General features: G+C 44.6%; 1 protein-coding gene across 1 annotated transcript in view; it reads left to right on the top strand.

Moving 5' to 3' along the window:
* The window catches only part of cux1a (cut-like homeobox 1a), a 436,348-nt gene that overhangs the window by 129,885 nt on the left and 289,732 nt on the right, over nt 1-16,731 (top strand). Inside the window, exon 5 of the mRNA XM_085965092.1 lies at nt 15,088-15,166. Coding sequence (XP_085821218.1) covers nt 15,088-15,166 — 79 coding nt within the window. The remainder of the gene's footprint in view (nt 1-15,087; nt 15,167-16,731) is intronic.

Below are 16,731 nucleotides of genomic sequence, written 5' to 3'. Positions count from 1 at the left end.
GATGAGATGGTCAACCCTGTCAAAGGCTGCAGAGAGGATGAGATGGTCAACCCCGTCAAAGGCTGCAGAGAGGATGAGATGGTCAACCCCGTCAAAGGCTGCAGAGAGGATGAGATGGTCAACCCCGTCAAAGGCTGCAGAGAGGATGAGATGGTCAACCCTGTCAAAGGCTGCAGAGAGGATGAGATGGTCAACCCTGTCAAAGGCTACAGAGAGGATGAGATGGTCAACCCCGTCAAAGGCTGCAGAGAGGATGAGATGGTCAACCCTGTCAAAGGCTGCAGAGAGGATGAGATGGTCAACCCTGTCAAAGGCTGCAGAGAGGATGAGATGGTCAACCCTGTCAAAGGCTGCAGAGAGGATGAGATGGTCAACCCTGTCAAAGGCTGCAGAGAGGATGAGATGGTCAACCCCGTCAAAGGCTGCAGAGAGGATGAGATGGTCAACCCCGTCAAAGGCTGCAGAGAGGATGAGATGGTCAACCCCGTCAAAGGCTGCAGAGAGGATGAGATGGTCAACCCTGTCAAAGGCTGCAGAGAGGATGAGATGGTCAACCCTGTCAAAGGCTACAGAGAGGATGAGATGGTCAACCCCGTCAAAGGCTGCAGAGAGGATGAGATGGTCAACCCTGTCAAAGGCTGCAGAGAGGATGAGATGGTCAACCCTGTCAAAGGCTGCAGAGAGGATGAGATGGTCAACCCTGTCAAAGGCTGCAGAGAGGATGAGATGGGAAAATGCGCAATGGTCCAAGTCACAGACAATGTCATTTGTGGCTTTAGTTAAGGCTATTTCAGTGCTGTAGCAGGGAGAAACTTGATTGGAGAGATTCAAAGCTGAAGTTGTGAGAAAGTTGGGCACCAATGTAGAGACAATAATATACTCGAACTCTGGAGGAGAAAGGGAAGTTAGCATTACTTTGCAAGGGCAGAGGGGTCGAGGATGGTTTTTTGAGAAGGGGGTGATGACGACAATTTTGAAAGGGAGGGGGACAGTACCTGAGGAGAGAAAACTACCAAGTCAGCGAGCATGGGGCAGGAAGAGAGGTTGGGTGGGCAGCAATTTAGTGTGAATGGGTCAAGGGAGCATAAACAATATGATCTTGTGGCGGGCATATGGGGAGATAGGAGAGAAACAAGAGAAAGACATGGGTTCAGAACCAGGTCAAGAGGGAGGCTGGGAGGATGTTTGGTTTGGTGGGCAAGAGGAAGGGGGTGGGTGAAGCTGCAGAGGAAGCTGTATGGATCATCTCGATCTTAATGACCAAGAAATCCCTGAGCTCCTTGGAGGGAATGATGGAAGGTACAGGGGAGAGGGGATAGTGGAGACAAGAATCCGGGTTATCTTTGCTCTCCAGAATGATCCTGGAAGAGTAGGCGGTTTGGCAGAGGAGTGTAAGTAACGGATGTTTGCATTTGAAAGCTCGTGTTATTCTGTGCAGAGTTCCTATGACTCTTTTCTGTACAACAGATATAATCTTTCTGTACACTGCAATAGATGAACTCGGCAGATACGATCTGTGCTGGTTATAACCTCTTGATTTTAAAGAATGTAGATACATTTCTTCGATAGCAAATGTAATCCAATTACTTTTATTTTACAAAGAAATACACATTTCGACCAGATGTGCACTTTCAAGATTGTAGAATGCAGTGCATGTAAAGATATGTTCTTTCTGCACAGAGACAGTGGCTATAATCTTATAGTTCTCAGACACTTATCAATGATTTTGTTCTTTTTAACTGTTCCACATGGTAACAGTATATAGTGAAACTCATTAAAGTGGTCTCTCTTGTAATATAGTCCTGGTTATGATATGACTGATGTGCAGTTCTCCAAGTTAAATGCAGAGTTCGGTGTCCTCTCTCTATAGCTGTTTTGTTTTGTGGATAGTGGTGGTGGAAGCCCTGTAATTTTAATTAGGACAAAGATCAGGTATATTTATTTAGTTGATAGTTTGATATTATTATCCTTGTCATCTAAATTTTACCCTCCAGTTATCTCCTCACTCCTCCTGAAGGTGTGACTCCCTTTTACACTGTTGTGGTTCAACAGGCGATAATTATCCATGGAACCTTGCCCTTGACATAATTAATTTTTGTGTGCCAACAGCCAATTCCAGTCCTTTACTTACCTGGTGCCCATCCAAATGGATTTCTATCATGGCTTACTGTGATAACGAGCTGTGAGACACTTTTTTCATTCTCCAAACCAGGAGAACTGTGGTTTCTTAATCCGCTGAGAATTAAATCTGGGACCATGCTAGCTGATATGACTTTGAGACAGAGACGTTTGGGAAGAGATTAATTATCTCTTTTTAAGAGATTATATGCATGGTAATAGTATGCAAGGCCCGTGTTCCACAGAACACTCCTATGTAAACCAACTGATATGGGAAATTTCATTATAGAAGTGTCCACATTTTTTGCAATTACCCGTGATACCTTTAGGTAGCCCCGTGATAGGACTTCATGTTGAAAGTGTCACATAACATTCACTATTTCAGTAAGTGTCCCACTTGTATCCAATGTTCCCTTTAAGCTGCCGTGCAGCGCTCTGCAGCTCCCGCGCAACTGGCTCACCGGCTTTTAAATAGGCAAAACCACACTTGCACAGAGTTTTGAAGGGGCCGCGCAGGGCAAATTTTTTTTTAAAGGGAACATTGCTTGTACTGTATCTATTTATTTTCTTACATATCACTCAAAATGTTTTCAGAAACAATTTTCATCAGCCATTTTTTCTCAGCAGCTGAAATGTCTTTTGTTCAAAATGAGTTTAAATAAAATTTAAAAAAATAATGAATTCACAATAACATCATTTAGTTTATCGACTGAATTGTCGTTTGAGTATTTAGATACTTCCATCATTTTTTTCTTGAAATCTTCAACTTCTTCCAAAAGCCTGGGCCTGATTGATACTTTCTCCCAGAGCGATGTTGTTAGCTGATAGTGGAGTTTGTGCTTTCCCAGGAAGCAGTTTGGGTTTAACTGGTGGAACATTGCTACTTACTTTCTAGCTTGCAGTTGTAAATGAGAGAAAGGAGGAATGAGAAAGAAAGAGACCACTTCTTCTCTCTAACCTCTGTCTCTCTCATCAACAGCTGCAAGAACATCGAAACATTTGAATTCCTATCAGCAAAACACAGGTGATAATTAGAGCTTTCAAAATTCAACACATTTCTTTTTGTGTGAGAAAAGAACCCATGACAAAACACCAGATTCAATGTTTTTAGAAATCCCTTCAAAAATCACAAACTAGTGCTCCCAGGCAAGTGATTCCCCCCACTCAGTACCGCCAGGCACGTCCCCTTCTCCTCTCCGCTGAGACCTGGAATCCACCAGAGAGCCGAACTTCACATTCCAAGCCGAGCTCTGCCAAACTCCAGGATCCCCCTCCAAGGAATTCGCCATGTATTGAAACCCCAGGACAATCCACCAGTGCTACCACACCCACAGGATTGCCCCAAAGTGCAGCGAAACCCCATGCCCTCTCCCCACTACTGCAACGTACCAGATGTCTACATCCAATTTGTGCACCTTTATGTGATAACATTTAAATGCATAGGCAATGGAATATATATTTTAAAAGGGGCATTTATTTACAATTTTCACAGAAAAATGGGCAGAGTTGTGGAATTCAATCCACAAAGCACCGTAAAAATCCAAAAATACCATTTAATAGAAATGAATTTGATTTATTCAGCCACTGTTGTATTGTCCCCAGCGTGGTATAAACACCTGTATATTGTTATAAAACGGCCAATCCCTGATTTCGCCATGAGCAATGCCACGGGTGATTTACTAGTTATGAAATACAACTGTTTTCCCCATGCTTTTCCTGAAGAAAGTTATTTTGAGTTTGAGACTAAAGTATAAAGCGATTGTATTTGTATATTTTTGAAAATACTCTTGTTGAGCTTTAACAATTTCATTATTAATTAATTAGAAAGAGTCATTTTGTTGTTTCCTAACTTCTAAATTGTAATTGTAGGCATTTAAAAAGTTCATAACTAGTAGATCACCCGACGTTCGCTCCAGCGCTGATCCCACCAGAGGTTGCAGGGTCAGTGGGAGAGCACACCGTTAATATGGAGCATGTGGGCACAAGCGCCACTATGAGTACATCCCTGGTGCCTACCTAACCATGCATGCTGTAAACACTGGTACCCAGTTACCCATGGGGCAGGGGGCTGGCCACCCAGGCCCAGGCTGTGGTTCTGGTGGCCCCCACTACTTCGGGACTCTGCCAGGCTCAGGAGCGGGAACTCCCAGCTTTGGGAGGCCCTCCTTTGGCTCCACTCCCCGGCTGTCATTTTAAGGGGCCTTGCCTTGTAAAGGGCCTTGCACAATCTTTGTACGGCAAAGAGCAAGCTCCTGGAAATTGTGGAGACTCGGGGCAACCAGATCGCCACTGTTTTCTGGGGAAGGGCTGTTCCGTTGGCAGGACGCTGGTGTGACCCCTTTGGAATTTCGGCCCCATAGTCTGCAGCAAAGGCACGCCATATCAAGCCAACTATATCCAAACTCATGCAATAATTATTCAATCATGGACTCCCTTCCCATCCCATCCCATCCCTGGGCGCCATCATCTGTTGATCTCTATTTTAAGGAACACTAAGTTCCTTTCTCTTCCTCCCTGAAAAAATACCAGTCAGTGCTGGTAATATCTCTAATCCTCATTGTCTCTTCCCAACTGGTACTGATCTAACTTCCTATTTTACTATCAAATATTGCAAGGTTTCTGCCAGGAATGTCTTGAAAATTCCCATCTCATTTTGCTCTGTTTAATTCTTACATTTATGATAAATATTGTAGCTAATTTTTGTGGCTGTCTGAGATATTTTCTGCACAGTCTTGTACCATGTTTGACAGATTCTTACTTCAGGGAAAATATCGAAGTGCATGTTGATTTGCTATTTTCTTAATTTAGATGGTCATCTATGACCAGCTCCACCTGGAAGACACTTTTTACTGCATATCTCCGAGTACTGCACTAGCAGCTACTTGATTAGCAAGCAAAGCATCCCAATTAGCCAATCACCTGCAGTAAACAGAGCTCATTAATATTAATCTTGACATCTTAAGCATGCAGGCTAATAGTTAAGGAGGTAGCTAATGTCGTACCTTCAAGTAAACAAGACTGGATGAGTCACAGCCCTTTACTATTTAGTGTAATTTTATGTACTGTGTATATCTATATCTTAATTATCAATAATTATTAAAAGTCGTGCACATAGTACACACTTCCTGTTACACTTTTGCCATCACCCCTTTCTGCCAGACTGTTCTTCCCCTGTTTGCTTTGCTCAACTCTGAACCTTCCACGTTCCATTTCTATTGTGTACAAAAGACCTTCCAGCTGTCTGCAAGATAGGTAGTACTAAATAGTCACAGTACATAAGCAGTTTAAAATCCAACTATAGTTCAGATTCCTGCAACAAGTATATTGATACAACTTTGTAACTTTTATCGTTTACAGGCGGGACTGAGAAAATTAAACTTGAACAGTGCTGTATGATTAGTTCAGTTTGTACATGACTCTCAGTCCCTTTCTAAATATGAGTGGTAGAAAACCCCAGTAAATCCTTTGTGGGATATAAAAGAAAACAGGACTGATTAATAAGGCTCCCACAGTGGTAAGAATTTAAAGATGAAACACTATCGGTTAAGAGTTACTTATAAAAAGTTGGCCTAGTTCTTAAGAGTTGCAATCTTTTTATTAGTTTGTCCATTCAAGGAGTGAGGTGGAAGGATGTTCACTGTAAATCTGCAACTGTTGTTTAGGTGCTTCTTCATCTTTTGTATAATAAAATTCCTGTACATTTTAAATTAAATGCGAGTTCTGATCTGATGCTCTGATGCTTTTGAATACTGGATTGAGACCTTCCCAATGCACAAGATAAGTCTTGTACATAACATCAGTTACTCAGAGAGAATTTACCTGGAAGCATTACCAAAAGCTTACTTAAATCTCAAGGCAAGTGTCTGCTTTTGAAGGTAAGGAGTGTTGGGATTCATCCATGAGAGTGAGCTAAGATATGACAGCCCAAATAACCGAGTGTAAGAAGGCTAGAAACAACCTAGAAACAGAGCAACTGCATTTTGTATAATTAAGCTAACTACTTTCTGACGGTCGACAACAGCACTGGGTACCCCATGACTGTTTGCAAGGGACCAAGAGGGGAACAGCATTGTTAGCAAAATTGAAGCCCATGTTTTAAAAGGGGCAGTAGGAGCAATGATACAAAATTGGCTATGGGATAGAAACAGAGAGTTGTGGTGAATGGCAGTTTTTTGGTCTGGAGGGAGGTATACTGTGGCGTTCCCCAAGGTTCAGTACTAGGACCACTGCTGTTTTTGATATACATTAATGACTGGGACTTGGGGGTACAGGGAACAATTTCAAAATTTGCAGATGACACAAAACTTGGGAGTGTAGTAAACAGGAAGGAAGTTAGTAATAGACTTCAAGAGGACAGAGACAGGCTGGTGGAATGGGCGGACACATGGCAGATGAAATTCAACGCAGAGAACTGTGAGGTGACACACTTTGGTAGGAAGAATGAGGAGAGACAATACACACTAAATGGTAGAATTCTAAAGGGGGTAGAAGAACAGAGAGACCTGGGGGTTTGTGCACAAATCTTTGAAGGCGGCAGGACAGGTTAACAAAACAGTTAATAAAGCACACGGGATCCTGGGCTTTATAAATAGAGGCAGAGTACAAAAGCCAGGAGGTTATAGTAAACCTGTATAAAGCACTAGTTCGGCACCAGCTGGAGTATTGTGTCCAATTCTGGGCACCGCACTTCAGGAAGGCCATGAAGGCTTTGGAGAGGGTGCAGAGAGATTTACTAGAATGGTTCCAGGGATGAGGGATTACAGTTACGTGGATAGACTAGAGAAGCTGGGCTTGTTCTCCTTAGAGCAGAGACGGCTAAGAGGAGATTTGATAGAGGTGTTTAAAATCATGAAGGGTTTAGATAGAGTAAATAAAGAGAAATGGTTTCCAATGGCAGAAGGGTTGGTAATCAGAGGACACAGATTTAAGGTGATTGGCAAAAGAACCAGCGGCGACATGAAAAAAAAACGTGTTTACGCAACGAGTGGTTAGGGTTTGGAATGCGCTGCTTGATAGGGTGGCGGATACAGATTCAATAGGAGCCTTCAAAAGGGAATTGGATAAAGAGAAAAAAATTCCAGGGATTTTGGGAAAGAGCAGGGGAATGGGACTAACTGGATTGCTCTTCAAAAGCGCTGGTGCAGATTCAGGGAGCCGAATAGCCGCCTCCTGTGCGGTACTATTCTCTGATTCTATCATCTGAAAGCAGTCTGAAACACGAAAGCCAAAGGGGGAGAAGGTAGATTGCAGAGAAGAAAGGCAGAGGAATAGGAGAGACAGCAACATGCTCTTGAACTGGCTGAGAAAGCTGTGCAGACAGTGAGGGTACAGTTCATTTAGCCCATTACTTGTTAGGGAAGAATTGCATTGAATCCCGTTTCAAATTTTAAAGATAATTTCACCAGAAGTTTTTTTTATTGCTACTTCTTTTCTGCTCATCGATTTGAGGGAAGTTTGTGCTGACAAATGGAACCCTTCCTGTTTCAAGCGCCCAGTGTCAGCATCGAGCACTCCCAGGTTAGGTATAGCACAGCCAGATTCCGAGATACAGGGGGTAAAATTTGACTTGGGTGGGGTGGCAAATTGAGCGATCTTGCATCTGGCGCCTGTTGTATGTCCTCTCCAATATTCAGTTCCTTTGACTTCAATTGAACTGAATATTGGACAGGGCGTGTAACGGGCGGCAGATGCGATTGGCTCGCTTTGTATGCCTGCCCAAGTCGAATTTCACCCCCACAGGCTCTACTCCCCAACAAAGTGCCTCAACCCCACCTTCGAAGAGAACCCCCGACGGTGCCAGTGTGCCATGTTTTGCATTTGCCTTCCAGTGGCCTCAGATTGAGGTTGCCAACTAGTGCTGAAATAGAGAGAATTTTATATTGTAGATTGGTGCCGACCAGGAATTGGGTGGAAATGTGCTACGGTCATTTCATTTAGGACCCTTACAGCCAGCAGACAGAGGAGACCTTCATCCATTCAGTCTGGGCCCCAGAGGTTCAAGATCATCAACCATGAACGAATCAACAGAAATGGAGCAAAGAATTTGGGCTATACTGCCAGTACCATCACTTAATGGTGAAGCACTCACCGTATTTTCTTGCCTTGATCAGATGGACAACAAAGAAATTGTATAATGTGCTATTCTTACTACTTACGAAGCATACTGGCCAGAATATGAGAAGTTGCGGAAAACTCTGCATGGTACTTGCTAGAAGATACTTGGAAATTGTGGTGCCAAGGGAAGAATTTAACCAATGCTTAGTAGTATGTGGGAACTAAAGTTAAGGGATCAATTTCCTGACGCTGTTCCGCATGATTTAAGGATATGATTGCTTAATCGGGAGTGTATGACCCTGAGACAGTTAGGTGAACAAGGGCCACAGGTTCAAACTAGTAAAAGGCGCGTTTAGAACTGATATCAGGAAGTTCTTTTTCATTCAAAGTGTGATAAACGCAAGGATTGGACTCCCAGACAGAGCAGTGGAGGCAAAAACTAGAATCATTTAACAAACAAATGGGATGCTGCAACAAAGGGAACATCAGGGTCATTCTACATGGATGAACTGAGATGAGCCAAATGGTCTTCCTTATCTATAGTTACCTTGTGACCAAATGGGCAGTCACATCCCTCCCACTGAAAATTTAGGGAATACCCACCCAGCTGGGTGTGTAAAGTGCCAGGGGTATGTCAAAGTGTAGGATGCTATGAGGTGATACCGTGGAATCTAAAGTAAGCTTTTAGCTGCATTATGGTGGAAAAAACAAATTAAAAATGTTCACAGTAATAAACGTGTGACAAGTCTTGCAGATATTTTCAATTTCAGTGGCTCTCTTGGTAGGGGTGGATGTGCTTACAGGAGGAGGTCTCTATAGTCATTATCCTCAGCATATTTTGCTATCGTCTCTATAGTCTTGTTATTTGCAAGGGATGAGTGATTAGATTTTTATTCCAGAAGTTTTGTTTCATACAATACAGGAGGGAGACTCGGGCTTTCCTTCACATTGCATGTTTGAATTCTGAAATTAGCATTCTACTCTTGTGGTTGGATATTTTCTGTCTTAAGTCAGAATCCTGCAATTAATAATTTTCAAGTTAAATGTTGTCTTTTATGACTTAATAAACGATTTACTAATTTGGAAAGAATATGCTTGGTATTACTCGGAGACCTTTACATTGTGTATGAGAGACGAGATCTCTTCTTCTGAGAGCAGGGAGCTATTCAGTACTGTGATTGCGTCAAACGGAGTCTTTTGTTCATTTATTCTGGCCCACGCAGAGCAGTTTAGAATATTTTGTTGACTCCTTTAAAGGATTGAGTGGGCGCAATTTCAATTAGTGTCAGTTTTGCTGGCTGCTTTCAAACTTGCTCAGTGTAGGTTCTCAAAGTTTTTACAGCCTCAGGGCTGAAAGATTCTTGATGAAGCTTTTCCTATTATGAGCTCTATAAATAAAATGTAAATCATCTTTTTAGGGAAACTTCACAGGTACTTGGGTTCTTTATGGAAAGTTGATGAATCTTTTGTTCCAGGGATTGACTGGCACTGGCAGGCTAGCGAAATACCCTTGTCATCAGCTTTTCTAATCAGTTGCAACATTTCGGATTACAGTGCCATTTGTGAAAAGGATTTCAACATACGGTGTCTAAACTGTGGTAATCTTTTTGTTCCTGTCTAAATTTTCACCTTCCTAAAGGTGGAGACTCCTGTTGTGATATACTTTGATATGCACCAGTGACCCTCCAATCCCTTGCTGAAGTAACTGTTACTGAGAGAGCCGGGATAATGTGGGTGGAGTCATCACAGCTGACCCCAATTTCCTGCTGATCCCCCCCCACTATCGCACACTCCTCCAACATAGGCGCCTGGATAGCAATCGGGATTGGAAACTCTGGCTGTATTTCTTTCTCCTGTCTATAGCCCTGTGAAGCTGTTTGTAACAGCACCAATACAGGTAAAATTTGCGATGTGATTGGCACAAAGCTTCCTGCTCAGTATGGCACCACATTTGCTCACGAAGCCATCAGGGAGATGTAGCCTCCATTTTTAAATGCTATATAATCTGTATTGGCAGGCATTTTCTTGCCACTAGGCATACAGCTATTTCATTTTTCTTAGTCGTAGCTGATGTTGGAGTTAACGCACCACTGAAGTTAACTTTATTCGAAAAAGGAGAATGGCAGTTAGACCTGATTAAAATTTAATTCCACAGTACGCTTGCTGCCGACTCTGAAGCTACCTGTGACCCATATTACAGGACAGGTATAATGAAAAATCCCTTAATCTCCGTACTGCTGAGCATATGGTAACACTGAGTCATGGAGAAATCTGCAGGTAGCAATCTTAAACAAAGCCGATTCTGAAGAAGTACTTTGGGAGGCAAAAAATAGGGATCAGTAGAAAAGTAACTAAAAAGCTTTGAAGTGCTTGGTAAATTCTTTATGATTCCTGTTAGAAAGCAAGTAATGGGTGTTTGAGCTGATGTGATATGAAAATTGTGAAGAGTGGGAAGTTCTCGGTGTTCCATTTACATCATGCTTCCTTTTGGTCAGGCTTGTGATGTAATCATTTCAAAACACCCACTGTTGTAATTGGAAGAACAAAAGGGGCCAACAAAGGACATTGATGGGCAGGGCGTTCACTGGGGGCGGGGGGGGGAGGTGGGACGTTCACTGGGGGGAGAGAGACATTGACTGGGGGTAGAGAGACGTTCACTGGGGGAGAGAGACGTTCACTGTGGGGAGCGAGACGTTCACTGGGGGGAGAGAGACGTTCACTGGGGGGGAGAGAGACATTCACTGGGGGAGAGAGACGTTCACTGGGGGAGAGAGACGTTCACTGGGGGAGAGAGACGTTCACTGGGGGAGAGAGACGTTCACTGGGGGGAGAGAGACGTTCACTGGGGGAGAGAGACGTTCACTGGGGGAGAGAGACGTTCACTGGGGGGAGAGAGACGTTCACTGTGGGGAGAGAGACGTTCACTGGGGGGAGAGAGACGTTCACTGGGGGGGGAGAGACGTTCACTGGGGGAGAGAGACGTTCACTGGGGGAGAGAGACGTTCACTGGGGGGGGAGAGACGTTCACTGGGGGGAGAGAGACGTTCACTGGGGGGGGGAGAGACGTTCACTGGGGGAGAGAGAGACGTTCACTGGGGGAGAGAGACGTTCACTGAGGGGGAGAGACGTTCACTGGGGGAGAGAGACGTTCACTGAGGGGGGAGAGACGTTCACTGGGGGAGAGAGACGTTCACTGGGGGAGAGAGACGTTCACTGGGGGAGAGAGACGTTCACTGGGGGAGAGAGACGTTCACTGGGGGAGAGAGACGTTCACTGGGGGGGGAGAGACGTTCACTGGGGGGAGAGAGACGTTCACTGTGGGGAGAGAGACGTTCACTGGGGGGGGAGAGACGTTCACTGGGGGAGAGAGACGTTCACTGGGGGAGAGAGACGTTCACTGAGGGGGGAGAGACGTTCACTGGGGGGAGAGAGACGTTCACTGGGGGGGGAGAGACGTTCACTGGGGGAGAGAGACGTTCACTGGGGGGAGAGACGTTCACTGGGGGGGGAGAGACGTTCACTGAGGGGGGAGAGACGTTCACTGGGGGGAGAGACGTTCACTGGGGGAGAGAGACGTTCACTGAGGGGGGAGAGACGTTCACTGGGGGAGAGAGACGTTCACTGGGGGGGAGAGAGACGTTCACTGGGGGGGAGAGAGACGTTCACTGGGGGGGAGAGAGACGTTCACTGGGGGGGAGAGAGACGTTCACTGGGGGGGAGAGAGATGTTCACTGGGGGGGAGAGAGATGTTCACTGGGGGGAGAGACGTTCACTGGGGGGGGAGAGACGTTCACTGAGGGGGGAGAGACGTTCACTTGGGGAGAGAGACGTTCACTGGGGGCGGGGGGGTGGGACGTTCACTGGGGGGGAGAGACGTTCACTGGGGGAGAGAGACGTTCTCTGGGGAGGGGCGGGATGTTCACTGGGAGGGGGGTGTTCTCTGGGGGCAGTGTGTTGGCCTGGGGGGTGGGTGGGGGTGTTTGCCTGAGGGTGTGGGACGTTGACCTGATACCCTGTGGTGGTGTTGTAGTGTGCTAAACGTGAATCGTATCAGTGTGGGGATTGAAGTCTTAGAGCGGAGCATCATGATGGAAGGATCCTGGAGATGACTGGGCCTCAGATATTGTGGGTTAAATGATAGCAAAATACTGCGGATGCTGGAAATCCGAAATAACAAAAGAAAATGCTGGAAAAACTCAGCAGGCCAGGCAGCATCCGTGGAGAGAGAAATAGAGTCAACGTTTCAGGTCGAAACCTGACGAAGGGCTTCAACCTGAAACGTTGACTCTATTTCTCTCTCCACGGATGTTGCCTGGCCTGCTGAGTTTTTCCAGCGTTTTCTGTTGTTATTTGTGGGTTAAATGATGTTTGGGTGAGGTTGGGAAGACAGTAAAGGAATTTTGTGGGGAGAGAGAGAATAAATACATTTTAAAAGGCCAATGAAATTGTCTTCGGGTATGATTATTTGTGGTGGGCTGGGGATGGGTAGTGACTCCAACAGCTGTTTAATAATGCTTTGTGGCTGTGTAACTGTTTTTGGAAGATGACCAGATGATGGAATCACAATATGAGCGCCTATTGATTGTTCTTGTTCCTTAATGTTACTGAAATTCACTTAGGGCCACTGTTATTTTCACGTGTGTAATGTCATTTTATTTTTGGTTTTCGCCACGTGGTATTAAACTAGGGGAATTGTGAAAATAACAAAAAGCCGTGGATGCTGGGGGCCAGTTAACATTTTCCTGACGAAGTTCAATCGATTTTTGTTGGGTAAGATGGTCAAGGAATGTGGAGCAACAGCCAGTAAATGGAGTTGAGGTACAATGTATACATGATCTTGTAGGAATCAACGGATTCCTATCTAAATCACTGAGGTCGAGGCAGTTCAGTAAATTAGCCGAATTTAATTAAACTGGTGAACAAAACAAAAACATGCAGGAGCAACAGCAAACAGGTCTACACAGTAACTAGTTCCACGAGGTCTGAACCCAGAACCCCCCACCTCTGACGTCATGACATCATCACGTTTCTCGCCACTCGGGGCACCGCGTGACCAATGTGATGACGTCATCGCGTTGTTTCAGGGTTTTTACAGAAAGCTTGTTTACACTCAGCAAACGGACATAGGTGCTGTAACATTGCTTTAAAGACAGTTATTCATTTGTACAGGAGTTCATTGGTGGTTTTACCACATGCGCCCCCCCAGAAGTGTCTTTAATCATCAAAGTCAATCGCCGAGGCGGTCGGACAATCCTGTCGGAGCGACTCCGATATTCCCGGAATCACCAACTGTCATTGTGGAGGTGAAACCAACCTCGGGGCTTCCCTTCCGGTCGCGCAATCGGTGTTGCTGCTTTCTCGGTGCCGGTGGCACGAATTTACACGGGGGTCGGCAGCATCTGGCTTTCTGACCGAAATGGGCGTGGTAGTAGCAAAAGCCGGTCTGTGGAGGTGACGAGGCGGGGTTCTTGGAGGCGGGGCGCATCGAAGTGGTGCAAACTGTTGCATCACCGCGTAAATGGTGTCGGCTTCGGCCGCGAGCGCCACACCGTCCGTAGCCGTCGACCTGGCCAGGGCTGCTTGTACCTGCTCAGGGAGCTGGCTGAGGAACAGTTCATGAAATATAAAACACTGCGGCTCAGACCCGAGGAGGGTGAGCATGTGGCTCATCAACTCGGAAGGCTTAGCATCGCCTAACCCGGGGAGTGCGAGCAAGCGTCGTGCGCGCTCCGCCTTTGTGAGACCGAATACCTGCAGGAGGCGCGCCTTGAGCGTTTCGTACTTGTTCTCCGCGGGCGGGGTCTCCAGCAGGCTGATAATGCGGGAAGCCGTCGAGCTGTCCAGTGCGGAGACCACATACAGGTAACAGGTCTGATCCAGCACTATGTTTCGCAGTTGGAACTGAGCCTCCGCTTGAACGAACCAGGAGGCTGCCTGTTGTTCCCAAAATTGAGGGAGCTTCAAACTCACTGCATTTACATCCATCTTGTTCTCGAGCTTGTCTCCGCGAAAATCGTCCGCGAAGCTTCGGGGTCACCAATGTAGGAATCAACGGATTCCTATCTAAATCACTGAGGTCGAGGCAGTTCAGTAAATTAACCGAATTTAATTAAACTGGTGAACAAAACAAAAACATGCAGGAGCAACAGCAAACAGGTCTACACAGTAACTAGTTCCACGAGGTCTGAACTCAGAACCTCCCACCTCTGACGTCATGACGTCATCACGTTTCCCGCCACTCGGGGCACCACGCGACCAACGTGATGACATCATCGCGTTGTTTCAGGGTTTTTACAGAAAGCTTGTTTACACTCAGCAAACAGACATAGGTGCTGTAACATTGCTTTAAAGACAGTTATTCATTTGTACAGGAGTTCATTGGTGGTTTTACCACAATCTAATTGAATGGTGGGATACGCTTAAGGAGCTGAATGGCTTCCTCCTGTTCCTATCTTCCTATGGCAATAAACCTGTCCCAATCATAAATAACACCAGAAAATGCTGCAAACACTCAGCAGCTCAGGCAGCATCTATGGAGAGAGAAAAGAGTTAACTTTACAGGTCGATGATCTTTCATCAGAACTGGGAGCATGCTGGTGATGAACAGCTTTTAGGCAAGTAAAGAGCCAGGGAAAAGGGGGGGAAGTGTAATAATAAAAGGGAAAGGTCTGTGATAGTGTAGAGGACAGGAGTGATTAAATTACATCCCAGTTTATGGACCTGGAGAGCAGAACTCGGGTGTAAGTCGCTGTAAATGCTCAGAAGCAGCATTTGATTTGAATGCGCACAGTTGCTACTGATCCCTGAAGTTAAGTTTTGTAATTAATCAGTAAAAATTAGTCATTATCTATGGTTTTAAGGAAAGAAGTGATTTTTTTTTTGTTTTAATGAGAATTTGTGCTGTTTATGTTTCAGATCGATGCCCTAAGTAAAAGAAGCAAAGAAGCAGAGGCAGCCTTTTTGAATGTTTACAAACGATTAATTGATGTTCCAGGTATGTTTCCAGAACATAGTGATTTGTGACCAGTGCATTTCTTGTCACTTCCCTAGTTTTAGAAATGGTTTGTTTATGTCCTCTTTTCTCCCTGGGATTTGATTTCAAAATTAGCCCAGACATAAGTTTTGGTAAGCTGACACCATATTCCAGTGGACACAGTCAGTATAATAACAAATATGAATTCACTGTAAGTAACTCTGATGCAGTCTCAGAGAGGCCATGGGGATTGAAGATGTTGGGAATGTTAAAGTGACATTGTATGGGCAAAGGTGATGTACTTGAGGCTTTCCATTGATTTACATAGTGGAAGAGAGATTCCTTTTACCCTGATTTTAACTTCAATATCGATGTAAAATTCTTCTGCAGTTTATGCAAAGTATTAACAGGATTATAATTATTCTTGGAACACTTAAAAACATTTAGTGGTTCTGTAATTTGTTTTAAACTTAGCATAAAAACATAATTGTGTATAAAATATATCTGGAAAAAGGTGTAGTTTGAAATTATGAAGGGCATTCAGTGCTCCCAAGCGAATGTGTGTGGCATCTGTTAAAAACAAGTACGTCTCTTGATATTTTCCTCACTTTTTTCAAGAACCAGCAGGTTTTTATGTGTATACATGTATATATTTTTCTTCAACGTAACACAGGATTATTAGTTTAGTTACAACAGGGTCACTGCAATTTTCATTCCATCCTCTTCTACATTATTTTAAAAAGTTTCTATGCTGTATAATCCTCACTGCTTTTCTTCCAAACTGTATTGACAAGGGTTTGATGTTCATCTGATGTTATATTGTACAATGTGTTTGTAGCCAGTCCGGATCCACTGAGGCACATTTCTCTATTCCTTGTTTTCCTGAGTACCCTTTCCAGCCAGTCTCGGTGGGTCACCGGGGGAACCACTCAGTAAATCATCGCTGCTGTGGTTTGGGGTTCTCATCACGGTAACTCACATTGCAAGCTTGTAACATGGCTTGAAATATGGGCAAAACTGTATTAGTGCCAAAGTGTGTAATGTAAAATATTGTATCGGGAGGCAGCTCGTGTTGACTGTGATTGAACTTTATAGCTACATCACAGCTGTGTGACTCCCTAGAAACATATTTCACACTTTCCTTTTAAATTGAAAAGAAATGGCGAGATAGGGATGTATTTCTCATGCTTCTTACCAGCCATGTATTTTAAATAACAATGTTGCGGTGGCTGTGGTAGTGGACATCCCGTATCACAATACTAATTGCTGTATGAATAACTGTGCTTAGAATTCCAGCTGATTCTCCTTAATGAGACAGCTGGGTTAATTATGTAATCGTTCAATTACATTAGCCCTGAAACCCCACCCCCAACAGACGGACGCATCTGAAAATCTGATGCCATCGGATGAGCTGCACACACATATACACAACAAGGAGCTATTCATCTTCCTGATATGTGCCAGTGACGCAGTTACCCACATTGCAGTGTCTTCAAACAGCAGTAAAGATCTTCCAGATGTTGACATGTAGTCTGCAATTGTAATGGCTTTTGAGAAGAAGAAAATCTGCTGGCAGTTTCAACTTC

This window comes from Somniosus microcephalus, chromosome 22 (assembly GCF_052327205.1).
Source record: "Somniosus microcephalus isolate GS21.2 chromosome 22, FLI_Smic_1.0, whole genome shotgun sequence".
In the NCBI taxonomy this organism is placed as follows: domain Eukaryota; kingdom Metazoa; phylum Chordata; class Chondrichthyes; order Squaliformes; family Somniosidae; genus Somniosus; species Somniosus microcephalus.
Note: the sequence above shows the minus strand (reverse complement) of the source record. Positions and strands in the feature narration are given on the sequence as shown.